The sequence below is a fragment of the Hippocampus bargibanti genome, linkage group LG02, assembly GCF_051943395.1.
Source record: "Hippocampus bargibanti isolate YZ-2025 linkage group LG02, ASM5194339v1, whole genome shotgun sequence".
NCBI lineage: Eukaryota > Metazoa > Chordata > Actinopteri > Syngnathiformes > Syngnathidae > Hippocampus > Hippocampus bargibanti.
This window is the reverse complement of record NC_142735.1, coordinates 22,873,114-22,892,500: the sequence shown is the minus strand read 5'-3', so window position 1 is coordinate 22,892,500 and position 19,387 is coordinate 22,873,114. Positions and strand designations below refer to the sequence as shown.

The following is a 19,387-nucleotide window of genomic DNA, read 5'->3' as shown; positions in this document are numbered from 1 at the left end:
AATAATGCACAATTCCCAAGTTCTTTATTAAACTTTTTGTCCATTTTATTTCAATTGGGACAAAACTTGCTGGTTCATGTCAGATTTTTCATATATTTTTTTGCAATCCAAACTGTTCTCCGATTTTTTTTTTCCAAAATAAAAGCAATTTAAGTCAGCCCTTTAGTCCTATTTCTTATGTGGTTAAAATAAAACATTTTCATGACTGTTTTCCACATTTAATTATTTTTTTAATTGAAATGCCCTTCTCGCTTCATCCAATACTTTCTAAAATTCCTGAATTCCGACAAGTTGCTAATTAATGTTATTTTTTTTTCTGACTTGTTAAAACAAATTATTTTGTTGTCTCGCCGATTATAAATTGAAATGGTTTTAAAGTCTACATTTTAGTCTTTTTTTCCAATATGTCATCACACTTAAAAAAAGATTGGGCCATCAGATTTTACAATATTTCATAAATTTCCAACATATTGATCCCTCCTTCATGTGTTTTATAATATTTCTTAAAACTGCCAAAATAATCTCCATATGGAATTATTTGGAGTTGCATACATTCACGTGGCCCAACCTAAATGCTACCATGGCGTTGCCACCAGCAATGCAGTGTCACCGTGGGGGGTGACTTGCACCCTGCCGCTGCTCAGTTGGAACGCATGCCCACCCTCCCTGAATGCTTCATCCTGACATGTGTGCCAGTGCTTGTTTGCTGCCTTTATAAAATTATGGGAACTTTTTTAAACAAAAATTCTTTCATATTCAGGTGCGTGAATAGAACTATTGAAATATTGTTTGGTTGTAAAATAATACAAATAATTTATTTTTGTTGGTGATATTTTACAATCCTATCCAATAGTCACATTTTGTGGTGGTAAAATTTTAACTAATTCGCTGCCATTCCCGAATTAATTCGGATTTTGGTTTTTCTTGCAGGGCGTGCCGATAAAGCACTGGTCAGACCTCTGGCAATGTTTTTCCTCCCACGAGGGGGCAGCATATGCCATTTGTCCATGTTAGCGCTTTGTACGGCTTCATCTGTTGTTAAAGGGCTATATAAATCAATATGTATCTATTGTATTGTATTTTGTCGCCCCCATTTCAAGCTCAGATAACTCCAGACCCATATAATTTAGGAATGAACCATTTTTTTCTGATGAAAGAAGAGAGTTTAAGGTTTCTTACGCTGCATTTTTACATAGTCCTAAAAATCAATATTCGATGGGTTCAGCAATTTGAGTGAAAGTGACAAAAACCCTGGCACTGGAGTAGACACATTTTTTCACATCATCTGACAGTGAGTTAGTTTTTCAACCTTTCATAATTCTGCGCAATGGCCATTGCAGGTTCGGCGACGGCTACACGGTGACGGTCCGCGTGGGCGGCCGCCCTCCACTCCTTAAACCAGTGGAGGACTTCGTAGAGCAGACATTCCCAGGGAGCGTCCTGAAAGAGAAGCATCACAACACCCTGCAATACCAGCTGCCGTCTGGCCAGGGGGCGCTAGCGCACATCTTCCGACAATTCACCGACCAGCGTGGGGCACTCTGTGTGGACGACTACTCTGTGTCGCAGACCACCCTAGACCAGGTACAGCCTCCGAAACGACCAGTCAGAATATATCATTAATAAAAAATCACTTTAATCTGAAACAGATTTCTGTAGGGAAAATCTGGTCATTATAATTAAGTGTACTTTTCAAAAGTGTTTGTTGTTCGAAAAATCGGCAAGTATAAAATGACTTTTGAATTTTAACATTTTAGCAGTGAAAACGTAAACGGCATCTATTCAATTGGACCAATTTTCAAACAAAATTACTTATATGTGGAATGTCTATAATAATAAAAATTTGGACTTTCTCCTCTCCTGACCAATGTCAATCCCATGCTGAGTTTGCCTATCCGCCCGCGCTACTCACCCAACATGCACCGAATCGATCCGAAGCCACGGTCGTTTGTTTTAGCCGAGCCAGAATGTGGCGGCAATCAGATGCTCAGTGGCGAGTATGCCCTCCCCTTGAAGGCTGCTATTAGCTCAGCACCATATTAGGATTGGCAGCTGCCAAGTCAAGATGACCACTGATAGGTCACCAGAGGTCATCTGTCCCATCTGTGGCTCTTGGAGAAGTGTTCTCAAACCAACAACTTTTTCCATTCTAAAAAGAAAAACAATGATTATAAGATAAAAGGACAAGAAAACCTTGATTTGTCTCACAGTGGAGGAATTCTAACTTTAAAACAGCAACATTACGAAAGGGAGATATTAGAAGTATACAAGTATATTAATAAATACGAAATATAAATATATCAATAGAAGCATATGATATCATTCACTGCCACATGTGCAAAAATGTGTCCACTCCAGTGCCAGGGTTTTTGTCATTGTCACTCAAATTCCAGGACCCACAGAATATTGAGTTTTAGGACTACATAAACATTCAATGCAGTGCAAAAAAACCTTAGACTCTCTTCTTTCATCAGAAAAAGAGTTAATTCCCAAGTTATATGGGTCTGGACTAATATGAGCTTGAAATGGGGGCAGCTGTACAAAATACAATACAATACATATTGATTTAGATAGTGCTTTAACAACAGCTGAAGCTCTAATAAAGCGCTAACATAGACAAAAAGCTAATTCTGCCCCCTCATGGGTGAGGAAAAGCATTGCCAGAGGTCTGACCAGAGCTTTTTATCGGCACCTCCCCCCAGCAAGAAAAACCGCAAACCGAACAAATTTGGGAATGGCGCTCCACGTCATATTTTCAATTCCCGAATAAATTCAGGAATAGCAGTGAATGACATCCACCTGGTATGTGCGTCTGCTTTTACTGGTGGGCTTTGGTGGTAATGCCCCATGAGTTGTTTCAGTCCTATTTAGCTGACAGAACATTTTGCGAGAGTGGCACAAACTGCCCCACTATCAAGTGGTGTTCCACAGGACTCAATTCCGGGGCCTCTGCTGTTGTCACTATATCTACTCCATTTGATTTCCATGTTCAGGAAATTTGGTATTCCCTTTCACTCCGATGTGGATGACTGTCAAGTCTGCGTCCTCTTCTTCTTTTCCTTTCGGCTTTTCCCCTCAGGGGTCGCCGCAGCGAATCAATGTCCTCCATCTATCCCGGTTTTGTGCAACCTCTTCTCTCACACCAGCTACCTTCACGTCCTCTTTAACCACATCCATAAACCTCCTCTTTGTTCTTCTTCTCGGTCTCCTGCCTGGCAGTTCAAGGCTCAGCATCATTCTCCCGATATGTCTCCTCTGGACATGTTCAAACCATCTCAGTCTGGCCTCTCTGACTTTCTCTCCAAAGCCTTTAATATGAGTTGTCCCTCTAATGTACTCATTCCTGATCCTATCCAACCTGGACACTCCCAAAGAAAACCTCAACATCTTCAGCTCGGCTACCTCCAGCTCTGCTTCCTGTCTTTTCTTCAGTGGCACTGTCTCCAGTCCAAACATCATGGCTGGTCTCACCACTGTTTTATATACTTTTCCTTTCATCCTAGCTGAAAAACCCTTCTATCACACATCACACCTCACATTTTTCTCCAGCCGCTCCAGCCTGCCCGGACATGCTTTTTCACCTCCTTTCCACACTCTCCATTGCTCTGGACAGTTGACCCCATGTACTTAAAATCCTCCACCTACTTTATCTCTTCTCCCTGTAGCATCACTCTTGCACTTGGATCCCTCTCATTTACACACATATATTCCGTCTTGCTGCGACTGATCTTCATTCCTCTCCTTTCCAGGGCATATCTCCACATCTCTAGTTTATCCGCATCTCTAGTTTATCCGCCTCCTGTTCCCTGTTCTCGTGGTGCCATTGGCTCATCAACTTTATTCCTCTGTAGTTAGTACAACTCTGCACATCTCCTTTGTTCTTAAAAATAGGCCCGAGTACACTTCGTCTCTATTCTTCAGGCATCTGTTCACCATATAAGATCTTATTGAATAACCCAGTCATGAACACCCCCGCCACCTCTCCAAGACACTTCCATACCTCGATTGTTAAATCATCATGCCCGAGTGCCTTTCGCCCCTTCATTCTCTTCAGCGCCCTCCTCACTTCATCCTTGCTAATGCTTGCTACGTTTTGGTCCACAACAGTCACGTCTTCTACTCTTTGTTCCTTCTCATTTTCCTCATTCATCAATTCTTCAAAGTACTCTTTCCATCTTGCCATCACACTACTGGCACCTGTTAATACATTGCCATCTCTATCCTTAATCACCCAAACCTGCTGCAGGTCCTTACCATCTTTGTCTCTGTCTCGCCAGCCTGTAAAGATCAGTCTTGCCTTCCTTGCTGCCCAGCCAAGCATAAAAGTCAACATAGGCCTCTTGCTTGGCCTTTGCCACCTTTACTTTAACCGTGCGCTGCATCTCCTTGTACTGCTGTCTACTCTCGTCCGTCCTCTCAGTGTCCCACTTCTTCTTTGCTAACCTCTTTCTCTGTATACACTCCTGCACCTCCCCATTCCACCACCAAGTCTCCTTATCTACCTTTCTCCCACTCGATACACCAAGTACTTTCTGACCTCTGTTTCTGCTTATGTTTGCTGTAGTTTGCCAGTCATCTGGAAGGACCTCTTGCCCACCCAGTGCTTGTCTTACCTCCTTCCTAAATTTAATGCAACACTCTTCCTTTTTCAACTTCCACCATTTTGTCCTCACTTCAGCCTTTGGTTTCTTCATCTTCCTCACTGCCAGCGTCATCCTACACACCACCAACCTATGCTGTCTGGCTACACTCTCACCAAACACTACTTTGCAGTCACTGATTTCCTTTAGATGGCGCCGTTGACACAAAATGTAGTCTACCTGTGTACTTCTGCCTCCACTCTTGTAGGTCACCCTATGTTCCTATGTTCTCTTCTGAAAGAAAGTATTCACAATAGCCATTTGCATTCTCTTAGCAAAGTCAACCACCATCTGTCCTTCAGCGTTCCTCATCTGGAGTCCAAACCTGCCCATTACCTCCTCATCATCTTTGTTTCCTGCGCCAACATGTCCATTGAAGTCTCCACCAATTACAACCCTCTCACTTCTCGGGATGTTCTGTATGACTTCATCGAAGTCCAACCAAAATTTCTCCTTCTCCGCCAGCTCACATCCTACTTGTGCGGAATACCCACGAACAACATTGAACATCACGCCTTCAATGTCTAGCTTCAGACTCATCATTCTATCTGATACTCTTTTTACTTCTAAGATATTCCTAACAAACTTCTCTTTTAAGAAAACCCCAACTCCATTTCTCTTTCTGTCTTCACCATGATAGAACAACTTAAACCCTGACCCTAAGCTTCTATCCTTGCTCCCTTTCCACCTGGTCTCCTGGACACACAGTATGTCTACCTTCCTTCTCTGCATCATGTCAACCAGCTCTCTACCTTTACCTGTCATTGTTCCTACATTCAAAGTTCCTACTCTTAGTTCTATACTCTTCGCGTTCCATTTCTCTCTTTTCCTCCGGGCACACCTCCCTCCTCTCCTTCTTCGACCAACAATAGTCAATTTTCCACTGGCACCCTGACGGTCAACAGTACCAATTGGATTGGATTGGATTGGATTGGATTGGATTGGATTGGATTGGATTTGCCTTTATTAGTCTCGCAGAGGAGAAATTTACATGTGCCCTTCCTGACACAACCCTCTGTATTTATCCGGGCTTGGGACCGGCACAATAAGACACTGGCTTGTGCCCCCTTGTGGCTACATTGTCAGATCTGTGTCCTGCTGAAAAGAAGACAGAAGTGATGGCCTCTGGTCCCAGTTGCCTTTATACATCCCATTCTGTGGACCTTGCTCCCCTCAATCCATATCTTAAGGCAACAGTCTTGAACTGAGGTCCTTAACCGAACAGTTTTAAATTGGACTGGGAAATTCATTCCATTGTTTTTTCAGCTAAGGCAGCTGGCTAAAGTACTGCCTATCCTTTTCTCAAGAGCACTTTGAAACTGTAAATTATGCCTCGGTCATATCTGGATTACTGTTATCACTTTGCTTGGGAGTCAGCCAATCCTCCATTAAGTGTCTCCAGTTGATCCAAAATACTGGTACTTGTAAGAAGGACCAGCCACTATTTGAGGTACCAAAAACTAAACACAGCCTCAAGGGGAGCAAGCCTCTTCTGTTGGTATCCCGTGCCGCTTTGGGATTACTGGCCACTGAACGTTTATCAAGCTCTCTCACTGTCTATCTTTAAAGCTTGTGTCAAAACTCATTTTTATTCTTTACCTTAGAACTCAGCATGAGACTACTATTTTAGTTTTACTGTTTTCATGGTTTCTACTGCGTTTGTTTTTTATTTTTGAATGTATGAATTATTTCTGTTCTGTGTCCAGCACTTTGTGTACAGTGGTAAGTGTTCTGTAAATCTAATTGAGTTAAGGGTTGAGTAACCACCTATTGTGTGTAAACACAAGCTTGGCTGTCCACACGGGACATGGAGGAGGACCCCGTCAGTCACCTCTCAGCTGATGATTGATCAAGAGGCTCCTTGACCTGGTGTAGAATTCCAAATTCACGCCACAATTAATATCGATCCACGTGGCCCGAGGCTCCGGTGGCAAAGAACAAAGTGGCTGTTTGAAAAGAAAATGGCTCGATCTTAAGTGCTGTTGGGGCGTTAGCCTGTCAGTCAAGTCATTGCTGCTACTTTTATATGTGCACACATTTGCACACAGAGACTGCGTTGACCAGGACTCCTTTTTATTCAACATGGCCGAGCATTACTTTCTGGTTTACTAGCAATGCTTCCATTTTTGCACTCACTTATACTCTTTGGCACTTGACTTAGCATGATTCCGACTTGATCTTGGTTTTAATTTCTACTGTCTTTGTCACAACTTTATTTCTTGTATATGAAAGCTGTCCATGTTAAGTGTCTTGTTACAGCTTCAGCTGTTGTTAAAGCGCTATATAAATCAAGATACGTTGTATCTTATTGTATTGTATTTTGTGAGATTCATTTTTTTTACTTGGAAAGATCATTGAGATACAACTGTTGGAGAAATTTGTATTCATTTATTCATTTATTTATTCATTTATTTGTTTGTTTGTTTGTTTGTTTATATTTTTGTTCGTTTATTTTACCTTGTAAAAGACTTTTATTTTGAAATATGTGCGTCATTTCAAGTATTTTCAAGCTCCTTGTTTGTTGCAATTGGGCCTATCATAACTTTCTGGATTACCAACACTGCTCCTAAATTGGAAGAAAATCGTTTTTTTTTTTTTTTTTTTTTTTTTTTTTAACTAGTTGGAACACACGGAGATTGAATCGTGGGTAAAATTTCAAGTTACTTGAGATATATTTGACCAATTATAACTTCAAAAAAAGAGCAAGCAACATGCATCAAGACAAAAGGCTCCAACCCAGGCACACTCATCCCTTCATACTCATCTTCCTTTTTTCCGGTTTCTTCCGCAGGTCTTTGTAAATTTTGCAAGCCGCCAGCACGGTGAGGACGGCTCTCAGGGCTACGATAACGTGGTAGACACCTCAGACGAGCTCCCGATGCGGTCGCCAGAGACCTCCCCGGGGTCCTACAAGGTCTAGAGTCTCGTAAATCAAAAAAAAAAAAAAAGACTTGCACATTGCACTGAACTGTGGATCAACCATTGGGTTATTTATGTTTACAAATAAATCTGTCCTGCATTTTATTATGTATCTTGAATCTGCTTCCTATCGCTTGATTAAAGGTGCATTTGCAAAAAATACAAAATAGATAAAAAACAATAATAATAACAATAATAATATTTTAACTCATTCACTGCCAGATGATGTGCAAATATGTGTCAATTCCAGTGCCAGGGTTTTTGTCATTTTCACTACAATTGCAAGACCTAGAGAATATTGAGTTTTAGGACTACATAAAGATTCAATACAGCGTAAGAAACCTGAAATTCTCTTCTTTCATCAGAATAAATATGTTTATTTCGAGCTCACTTGGTTGTAGAGTTATCTGCATTGAAATTGGAGGTGGCTGTACAAAAGGTAACGCTCCCGCGCAAGAATAAGCTAAACGAACAAATTTGGGAATGGCGTTCCACATCATGCTTTTCAAGTCCCAAAAAAAACGGGAATGGCAATGAATGAGTTAAAATGTTGGCTTGTCTAATAAAAGGATTGCAGCAAATCAGGTGTCTGTACGATTCATAATTACAAAGCGCCAGAGCGTTTTATACTGTGGTTATTCACTGCAAATGACGTTATTTGCTAATTCTAGTGTCACCACAGCGTGTTTGTCCGCCAGTAAAAAGGTTACGATTACAAGATTGGATGACTTATTCCAAGAGGTATCAAAGATGTTGCCATGCGTATAACAACCGACAAGACCATCCACTGCTTGAGCGAACGGTGTCTTGAGAAGCCGGTGGTCTTATTGACGACCGTCTCGGGAATGAGAACTGGAGAGTGTTAAGAGAGAATTAAAATTCTCAAAAGTGCTCCCTGGCTGAAGCCGTTAAGCCCACCGCTGATCGATCGGCGTCTGGATGCAACACAGCAAGTGATGCATACATTTTGTGGGAGCTCAATTAAGAGAGCGTATTACTTGGAGATATTCGGCAGGGTGCTGGAATTTTGAAGGTCGTCTTTTTTTTTCATTGCCGTTTGTATCCTGAAGCAGGTTGCTCCTGATTCAGAAAAGGGGAGTAAACATCTTTTTTTGTTGTTATTGTCATTCTTATCTGCAGGATGATGCTGATGCTCAATTTCAGATTTAAACAGCGCTTTTTTTGGCTCTTGGAGTTATCTGAGCTTGAAATGGGGGCAGCTGTCCAAAATAAAATAGTATACATAAATATTGACAGCATAAATACATATAGGAAATAGTATACGTAAATAATGGACACAAGGCAAATGCTGCTACCTTGTGGAAGGGAAAAACATTGCCAGATGTCTGACCAGCGCTTTATCGGCACCCTTTGGAAGAAAATCCAAAACCAGAACAAATTCGGGAATGGAACTCCACATCATCCTTTTCAATTCCCGAATACATTTGGGAATGGCAGTGAATGAGTGAAAGTGCTTTGGTACAGCTCTATCAATTATGAAAGCTCAATATAAATAACACTGTATTTTATTAGATTGGATTCCTTTTATCATGTCTCCATCTAGTGGACTCATAATGCAACCGCAGCCACTATTGTAACTTCTATTTTATGCATCTTATAATGTGGTGCGCCCAATAGATGAAAACAGTTTTAAAAAAGGCCATATATTGAGGGTGCGCCAGATCCTCCAAAGTACCTGATCGTGCGGAATATATGATACTTTGGATGAACATTTCACAACAATGTGGTTGTTTATTTCCAAAATCATCAAAATATCATTTTAATCATGAGTGTAATGAGGTGCACTTTGAAAAATAACTTGTCCTTCTTATAACAGAATAAAGCACCCATATTTTCGCCATTGATTCATTCATTTGCTGCAATTGCACTGATTTTTACACCGGCCAAAGCCATGTCTCTCAAAAATCTGGCTTTGTTGCCATCTTGTGGCATCTTGGTACCTAAAATGGTGGTTAAAGTGAGAGGAGGACTTTGACTTATTGCAGCTTTTGCTTTCCTGTCATTTCAGAGCCTCGACTAGCAATTACTTTTTGTGTGAATGTCACGTTCTTCCGCTTTTCATTCTCCCCACGAACAACAACACTGCAGCATTCCACTTTTTATTCAGGAAAAGACACCTTTTATTGCAAAAATTGTATGCCGCCGTAGCGGGTCCTGTAAAAATCTCTTTACACAAACCTTCCAAAATGCAAAGACATGTTCTATTCATTTTGGGCTTATTTCGCCCTGAGACAAAAACAAAAGCTATATGAGTAATGGGCAGTCAGATCGAGTCCATTTTTAGGACACCGTGTTGTCTTTATTTACAGTGCACGTGGAGTTCTTAACAATGACAGACGAACGCATCTGCTCGAGTCTCTGCAACAAGCCTTCTGGCTCATAAAAAGCCTGTCCGAATGAATAATGGGGTTGCCCCCGCAGGCTGTGCCATTGCAGGCGAGTGAGGGCACAGCACAGCTGGCAGATGCGCCACCAGGTAGGGAGAGAACCAAAATGAGTAAAGGCTGGGAGTGGAGAACCAAACTTGAATGAAAAGAGAACTTGTATAATTGAGTGTACAGCCAGACGATGGACTTTTCTTTTGTTTGGTTTGGACCTTTTTGAAGAGTGAAACTTAAAAAAAAGTGCATGTCGTCACCACAGATTTTGCCATGATGCCATCTGTGTTTTGTTGATCACAACAAACAGATCCTCCAAAACTTGGATTCCATCTGCTGTTAGGCCGCCCAACACCCGAACCACTGTTTTAAAATAAATTGATTTTCCTTCTGTTACATCCGAAATGTAATGTTGTTTTTTTTTTTCTTCTTCCACCGCTTTTATCTGGGTAATCCTTCTTTATTCGGCGCAATATAATCATGTGAAACAAAAAAACATATTTGAACTCATTCACTGCCCTTCCTGAATTTATTCATGAATTGAAAAGTGTAACGTGGAGCGCCATTCCCAAATTTGTTCAGGTTTTTGTTTTTCTTGCAGGGGTGCCGATAAAGCGCTTTTCAGACCTCTGCCGATGTTTTTCCCTCCCACGAGGGTGCAGCATTTGCTTTTTGTCCATGTTAGCGCTTTGTTCCAGCTTCAGCTGTTGTTAAAGCGCTATATGAATCAATATGTATGTATTGTAGTATTTTGTACAGCCGCCCTAATTTCAAGCTCAGATAACTCCAGATTCATCTGACTCATGCATTAACTCTTTTTTTCTGATGAAAGAAGAGAGTCTAAGGTTTTTTGCCCTGAATTGAATGTTTATGTCCTCCTAAAACTCAATATTCCCAGTGAATTTGAGTGAAAATGACCAAAACCTAGGCACTCGCGTGTGCACATTTTTGTACATTGTCTGGCATTGAGTGAGTTAATGCCTGGTAATTAGAACGGCCACTAATTACGTGAAATCTGCTTGAAAATCTAGCCAATGATGATAAAAAGCTCCATTGTATGAGGTTCTGTCTTTGGGTGACAACCCCTCCTAGTTGATGGTTGGTTACCGTGGAGCAAATCTCTCCGCTTGAGAGCCCTCAGAGATTAGATCCATCCTGGCAAAGGCCTGCCCCTCACCCTCCCGCGCCACTCACGAGTCGGGGCCCAGCAAAGACTTCTGGATGCACCCCCACTCCACCCCACAACTCGCCGCTTGTCCGACTCAATTTGATGTCTGCTCAGATGAGACCGACAGCGATCTTAAATGCGGGATTTTCACTTCATGCCGCAAAATCCCGAAACAGTTGGAGTGACATTTTTGCTCTTGTGTGCCACAGGGAGTTCAGAATTCTTTTAGTTCCTGTCACTCCATTAGCCAGCGCAATGTCAAATATTATTTTAAAGAAAAAAAAGTGCTTTAAAAGTAGCATGTAGGCGGTAGGTTAAATTCTACTTAGGGGGTTGGTTTAGGACCTCAAGGGTGGCATTTTATTGGGTGTAAAATGTGTTTTGTTTTGTTTTTTTGTTGAAATTTGAATTACGCTGAAGGGTTCATGTTACAGGTTGATGCAATGATGACATCCCTCAACTGGAAAGCAGATGCAAAAAGTCTGTTGCATTGCACCCCACCGCCGGCAGAGCAGCCAATGAGATTGTACGTGACGTGACCTCTTGTGTGTGCAATCTGCTAGCAGGGAAGACTCGGTGATGCGCCATATTAGCACGCCAACTGATGAGGGTCACTCTTGGCAGAGGTCTCGCTGCGATGCACAGGTGGTCCACCTTGTGTGTGTGTGTGTGTGTGTGTGTGTGTGTGTGTGTGTGTGTGTGTGTGTGTGTGTGTGTGTGTGTGTGTGTGTGTGTGTGTGTGTGTGTGTGTGTGTGTGTGTGTGTGTGTGTGTGAGAGAAAGAGTGTCCGCGCGCGCGTGTGTGTGTGTGTGTGTGTGTGTGTGTAAGTTTGTACTGTTATTTTTGTGAGGTCCACTATGATTTTATACCATACGTAGTGAGGACATTTATGACAGTGAGGACTTTTTGGTCGGTCCTCACAAGTTTTTCATTCTCAAGGCTTCTAGCGGGTCTATATATGCATCTGTTGTGCGTGTGTGTGCGTGCGTGTGTGTCTGTATGTGTGTGTGTTTTGGATAGGGGTGAGGGCCTTTGTTTTTATATCCACCACAATTGATAAGGTCAGCGTCTTAATTCGGCGCTATTATGGTTCAAGGTTAGAGCTAGCCATGGAGCCAGCTAGCAAGCGTAAAGGTGGGAAAGCATGTTGACCTTGAAGCATTCAAAAACAGTTATGTTAACAAGTAGGCTTCGAGCATGGCAGTGCAGAGATAAGGGAGGTTTTGAAAACCGACAAAAATCTTTCAATGATTCAAAAAGTGTAACGGTAACATGGAAATTACACAACTTAATTTAGCGGTTGCTAACGTTAAGTTTAAGCTTTAGAGGTACTTCAATTTAGGCCAGTATCTCATTGTGCTACACCTTACCATATTACAGTGTGGCAATGTTAAGTGACTTCATTTTACCCTAACAATTTTTTTTGGGCAGAAGGTTTTAAGGGACAGACAAGGACAAGAGCATGCCACGGTGGCGCCCGCCTCTCAGCATGGAGTCCAAGGGCCACATGACTGACATTTCCAAAGAATTCTGGAGCCACAGCTGGAGGTTAAGAGCTGCCGGAAATCCAACCGCGTTGCCAGAATCCCTCCTCGGAACCCCGTGCTGCAGAACCGCATCAAGGTACGCGAGTGTAAGGATGGGTAGGATGGATCATCTGTTGCTGGGCTGCCCTCCAGTGGCCTCTTTTGTCTCGTCATGCTCAGGATTCAGGCCACGCAAGATGATTGGACATGATTTAAGATGCTCATAAAAAAAGCTCATTTATTTACCTTTTTATCTTTAATGACAGCTAGCAGACGGCCAGTGCACTTAAGGTTTATCGCAAGCGATTTTATTGCTAAAATCTGCTGCTGTCATTCTCTTATTGACCAAAACAAAGTCGACATCGGCTTGAAAGGGGCAGTCCATCATAACATTAGGATAAAATAATGTTAGCATTGGCGTTAGCATTAATACAACGCGTGAGGTGTCCTGGCTTGTTAAGTTGAAGGTGCCAAAGCAAGACTTCCTCGTTTATTTTCTTTTTTTTTGTACAATGGCAACATTATACCTAACTTTTTATAAATTGGTTTAGGTAGACATAACAGGGAACACGTTAAATCCGACAGAAAATCCTGCCCTTACCCAATCCCTAACTTTGGTGTCCACTCAACTCCATCGTTTCACCAGCCACATTTCGAAGATATGGTTGCAGAGTTGTGTGTGTGTTCTTATGGATGGTTGTGGAAGAAAATGATTCTCGTGGGATGCTTTGCAGAAAATGGCAGGGCAGTATCATTGAAGGAACATTAAAACCACTAGCGAGCGGACTTGATGTTACGCCGCAGCCTGCGCATAACTATAATATTTTATTAACAAGACATTTAAGGCGCTTTTATCGCGACGCACAGGTACAACGATGGGGAGACAAATAGGAAGGTCAATGTTTTTGTAGGTGCTCCTAAGAGCAGCTCTGCAGTTACATAAATATATTTGTTGGAATTTCCTTTTACTGTGATTTTTGACTGAGTTGTTTGAAGACAGATGAAAATGGAAATATATGATGGAAATAAATGCTATTGTTGCGATTCTTCCGGACAAGTTGTGTCCATAATTTGTAAAATGGCTTCAAATGACTTCTACTGAGCATATTTTACAAAGATTCCACCGCATATAGCTATATTTTACGTTTTAAGACTCGCGCTGAATATTCCGGGAGTCTTGTTTTTGAGTTGGTGACGAGTCCGTACGTGATGTCACTGAAGGAATGCCCTTGACCGAAAAAAGGACACATTGGAGCAGTCCTTCCATCACGTCAATATATTTTGCTGTACTTGTTTGGTCTGAAAACGCCATGTTGCACCAAAAAGAGCCAGAAGAGTGCGACCAAGCTCCATGTAAGGAATTTATCAGCCTGTTGAAACGGGCTGATTAATTCCTCACACGGAGCTTGGTCGCCATTTTCTGCCTCTTTTTTGGTGATACATTTTCCCCCAATGTTGCCTCAAAATGGCACGGAATAAATTCTTTAATCGATTGCAAACATGTATGATTTCCTCTTCAGAACTATTTGAATCATATTCATAACTGGATGTGTAACATGAAAGTATATTCTCTGAATATGAAGCCATTGTTTTGATTCTCCAGCAATGCAAGACGTCTTGGTGTGACGTCACGAACTGCGGGCGGGACTTTCTGAAAATGCCCATTTTGCAGCTCATTTTTTTTGCAGATTTTGGACACTTTAAGTCATTTTTATTGGTGTTTTGTATTTGAATAAAAATATCATATTGCATGTTTTGGGTATTTTAGATGCTATAAAACGTTTTTCTGATGTCAGTTAGGAAACAAAAAATTGACGTTGGTTGTCCTTTAAGTGCCTTGCACGCTGGGTCCGTGAGGACAGTAATTTCATCTGTGCTGTATGTCATGCAAATTAGCATATTTGTCAATAAAGCTGACTTTGACTTTGACTTACTATTATTATTATTATTATTAGTAGTAGTAGTTGTTGTTGTAGTGGTAGTAGCAGTAGTAGTAGTAGTAGTAGTAGTAGTAGTAGTAGTAGTAGTAGTAGTAGTCCTCATAGTAGTATCAGTATTTTTATTCGTGTGATTATTACTATTATTATGATTGTTATTATTATTTTTTTTATTGTTATTATTATTATTAATGGTTTTCGTGTGACTTGAACGAAAAATTACCATTTTGAAAGGCGCTCATAAATGAAATGTACGTGTATTACGATTATTTTCATCTCGGTAAAGTGGCAATTTACTACCCCTAGAGGGCAGCAAATAACGATGCCGCTGATAAGCCAACACCAGCTTGAGTAGAAGAAACACTCCATTGTGGATGACGTCAGCGGAAGTGATACTTAAGCTTCCGTGAGCGGCGTTTGCAAATTGAGCGTGTTTGATATATTTTGTTTTATTTCCACCTAAAATGCTAAAAAAGAAGTCAAGTGGTAGCGCAAAGAAAAGGAAAAATCCTCCTTCCGAGGAGCGCCATCGAAGCACGAAGCGTAGAAGCGCCGAAAGCCACATAGTGGTGAGACATTGTACATATTTGACGTCAGGTAGTCGCGTTGCTTTTAAACGAAATCTGTACATTACACGAACGGTGAATGTCATACATATTCTTGTTGGAATATGAAGACGTTGGGCGATTGCGTCTGACAAGTTTGGCATCGCTTGCAGGACGAGCTTGCCGACCCAGAACTGGACAGGGTTGGCAGTGACATCGAGGAAGGGGGTCTCGACCTCGGGGTGCCGTTCAAGCCCATCACCGCATACGTAAACGACAAAAGGGAGATGTTGGAGCAGTGCTTCGGCGTGTTAGGCGAGAAGAAGCTCCGCAGGATGCTGCCTGAGCCATTCAAGGTAAACGGGCGTACACCGTGCAGGAAAGTGCTGGAAAAAACGTGCTGACTTTTTTTTTTACATTTAATTTCAAAAACTTATATATTACACCATTGTCTCCCAGGAGTTTGGCTTGGAAGAGATCCGAAAAATGTGCTGGGACCAACTGGAACCAATCTCGGAGAGAAACATCATGCAGATTTTGTCCGGTAGCATGAACACGTCAAGTGTCTTGTCAATGTGCACCTTACGATCAGAACGCTTGTTGTCTTGTAGGGAAGGAAGTGACGAAAGATGAAAACACATGCCAACGTCCACAAAAGGCCTTGGAGAAACAGTGAGTTCCTCAGATATTGCTAAAAATGTCTCATGATAATTGTCTTTTTCTTCCTATTAGTTTTCTTATTTCATCATCACTCCTGATTTTACATCCTGAAAAGTGCACTAAATTGTGTGTCCTGGTATAATTGGAGGCATGTTTACAGTGTAATCAGCATGGATCCAATGATGTCCACAGCCTTTCATTGTTGTGGTTATTAGTATTCTTATTATTATCTTCATTCATAATATTCTGAGACAAAAACACTTTTGAGATGTATTTTTAGTTGTGCTGACTTCTGGCAACTAATTCTCTTTTTATGAGAGAACTTTCATTTGTCCTATTTTCTATTCATAATTATTTTTTTTGTCTTGTAATTTAATAATTTTATTTTTTGTCGTTATTTTTTCATTATCATAATAAGTATTATTTAATTATTTATTTGTTGGACTTCAGTTGTATTGCTTGTATTAATGTCATAGTTGCAGAAAGCGAATTGTCTCTTTCATGGTTTAAGGGTTCCTCATTCTTCTTAGCATTGTTGTTATTTTATCAAATGTATTTTATTATAATTCTGGCACCTAAGTGGTCTCTTTGCATCCATCTGTTGAAGGAAAGACGTCAACGTGGATTCCACAACATCCATCAAAGGGCCGGAAAATCTGAACAAACCACAGCAAGGTAAGCTCCTCATGAAAGCCTCAAAATAATCGGGAGGAATAAGAACAGTACCACCTTTTATACAAAACAAACTGTCCGCTTTGGGATACATTTAAATTTGTAAAGCAGCTCAAACAGCCCGCGAGAACTCGCGATCCATCAATCGGCGGTTACTTCTTAATTTGAATCAAGACTGGCAAAGAAGAAGCATCCTGATCCGGGAGAAGAACAAGTCCGCAAGATGAATTTACGTCAACGTGCCCATGCCTACTTAGCGTGCTATAAGAAGTTAAGTATTGTAATTTAAGGTCCTTTTGACCTCTTTGTGTGGTTATTGATGCGAAATGTTTTGAAATGAAATGCCATGTCTTTGATATTTAGTTTTTTAAGTGACATTTTCATGCCCATGTAACACCTCATAATGTTCCGACTTGTAGTTTGTCAAATGCCCAGGATAAATCATTTCAAGCCTCTTCCACCATTAGTTTGACCTTGAACATGCGCAACTCAATCAAAAGTCATGAGTCTTTTCGATAATAATAACATGCTTTCACAAGTGTGCCTGTTCACGTATTACAAATATGTGGCTGCAAATGTTTTGCTAGAAAAGCCCACTTGAACACGTTAAACTTTATAAGGGCTTCATTTGAGACACTAAAAGTGGCAGCAGCTATGTGCCAACTTAGTGCAAGTTTGAATGAGTGTCAATCTTGAGAGGGTGTGCACATTTGTGCAACCGCATTATATCTGCCGTTTATTGAGTTGTACGATTGTCAGAGATGTTTGTTCGGACACTGTGAGCAAAGGCTCGAACACACTTTTACTGCCGGCAGGGGATGTAGCCTTTCATGACAGATGCCCAACCTCTAGCAGCCTTCTGCTAAGCTATTTATTGAGAGTATGTGCAAATTTAAGTGATACATTAGTAAAACGAAGTCTTCTTGATTAGAATACCACAACCCTGGACGTATGAATATAGACATTTTAATGGGTTGTCTTTCCATGAATTGATAGATTCAACCTGGCCAAAGACCCCTTCCTTTGAAGTAGTTTTAGTCCTAAAATCTACCCAAGGCCTGATCTCCTACCTGAGGATGACAGTTGAACAGGCTCTGTCTGTTCTCCTCAGATTGACCCCAGATTTCCTGTGCTTCCATTGTGGGTCTTGTGTTCAGCCAACTAAGCATACAACAGCATGAAACTTTTAAATATGATAACTTCTATTCTGTCTATTCTCTATCAACGGTTCATAAGTAAGGGTGGATAACGCTCAGAAATGATTCACATAAATCTATTTGAACTGGGGAACATTTTATATCATTGTGTGATTTCGGCCTTTGCCCTGTTTATTATGTTTAAGTTGTGTAACTGGCGGATATCTTGTCATTGGTGTCCATGACAACAAAAATATAATTTATTTGGACTTGTTCTGTAAAAGTGTTTGATGTTTCTATGCGATCCTTTATATGTGTGTTTTTCTTAAAATCGTCTTCGATAATAATGTTTTGTCATTATCACTTCCGCTTCCGTGTCATGTGTTTCGATAAACGTGAGTAAGGCGAGACAGACAGAGCGAGACTGATGCTAGATTGTTTCAATTTTGGTGACATATTGATGCGCCGATTATTAACATTTTAGTGAATGACTTCTTTTTGCACAATGTAGCCACTTTAACCCGGCTTTGTTGATAGGCGGCTCGGCTGAGGTAATCGACGTCCTCAGCATCAATGCCGGGGACAGCGACATGGACTCCCCAAAAGATGAGGCAACGGTCAAGACGGCGGAAAGCGGCGGCGGTGGCGAACAGCCGAAGCCCACCGAGGCCAAAAAGGACATCCAAAGCGACATCGACCGTAGTGTCAGCGAGATCCTGGCGCCGGCGGATGAGGTGGCGGTGGCCGTGGCGCCCGCCATCCGGCAGCGGGATGTTGCCTCCGTGCAGTGTCAGCCGTCACTTCAGCAGCTGGAACTTCTGGAGCTGGAGATGAGGGCCCGCGCCATCAAGGCCCTCATGAAGGCCAGTCACAAGAAAGTGCCGTAGAAACGTTAAATGTCACAACCGTCATTTTATTTGGTGTTGTCTTTTACCATACATGAATGCCAACCTCAAAACGGAGCCGGTGTGTGATGTGCTTTGCTGCATGTCCACTAGGTGGCAGAGTTACTCCGCCATCCAATCATGCTTCCATTTTGACTTCATGTCGCTCTCTTTTTCTTAGTGTCCCCTCCCAATTTTGTTTTTAGGGCACATTTTCTAAATAATTCATTTAGGTTATTCATATTCCAATCATAACTACCTTTACTGCTGTTTTCTTGTGTTATAGTGACACAAATGCAAGTTTCCTTTATGCATGTTTTTTAATCAATTTACATGTCCATGTTCCTGAATATGTAGAGTTTGTATATTTATGGTAATAAATACTTTAAAAATTATCATTACTTGTGTAATATTCAAACAGTACGAGTTACATTCATAGTAGTATGAATTTAGCAATTATCTAAGTAGTAAAAGTTACGAATGATACTGAAGGTGATTTAATTGAGAATAGAATGGCAACACTTTGCTGCTGTGAAATGTAACTTTCTCCACTGCGAGATTAATAAAGGAAGATTCAATCCAAATCAACAAACTCCTTTTTCCAATAATCGTTAAATCACGCAATTGTTTTCAGACTAATTAAAAATATATATGTACCGCTTTTCCTAGCACTTTCTTTTTTGAAAGAAAAATATTACTTATTCTTTTGTTCCATAGCAACCATCAGAAAATGGCAAAAAAGTACACTTTTGTAGATTGATTTTGTGTGATGTAAACTGTGGATTATAACATCATTGTCATGTTACATACACACTGTATATATATATATATATATATATATATATATATATAAGTCTTGTTATATCGATATTCTCGGGAGTCTGAAAAAATATCGATATAT

At 41.0% G+C, this 19,387-nt stretch overlaps 2 protein-coding genes across 5 annotated transcripts in view; both read left to right on the top strand.

Moving 5' to 3' along the window:
• LOC148902068 (phospholipid-transporting ATPase ABCA1) overlaps positions 1 to 10,263 on the top strand; it is an 82,484-nt gene extending 72,221 nt beyond the window's left edge. For 2 of the 4 annotated variants that reach the window (XM_088990276.1, XM_088990273.1), the window contains 2 exons: positions 1,341 to 1,584; positions 7,432 to 10,261. In XM_088990276.1, coding sequence (XP_088846402.1) covers positions 1,341 to 1,584; positions 7,432 to 7,560 — 373 coding nt within the window. In that variant the 3' untranslated portion in view covers positions 7,561 to 10,261. Of the gene's footprint in view, positions 1 to 1,340; positions 1,585 to 7,431 lie in introns of all 4 variants that reach the window. The other 2 variants (XM_088990274.1, XM_088990275.1) reach the window with 2 other exon arrangements.
• A 4,711-nt stretch (positions 10,264 to 14,974) lies between these two features.
• caap1 (caspase activity and apoptosis inhibitor 1) lies at positions 14,975 to 18,881 on the top strand. Its single transcript, XM_088990272.1, has 6 exons — positions 14,975 to 15,158; positions 15,308 to 15,490; positions 15,594 to 15,678; positions 15,746 to 15,806; positions 16,402 to 16,469; positions 18,140 to 18,881. The coding sequence occupies exons 1-6, from the start codon at positions 15,054 to 15,056 to the stop codon at positions 18,487 to 18,489; spliced, it is 852 nt and encodes a 283-aa protein (XP_088846398.1). The 5' UTR covers positions 14,975 to 15,053; the 3' UTR covers positions 18,490 to 18,881.
• The last annotated feature ends 506 nt before the right edge of the window (positions 18,882 to 19,387 follow it).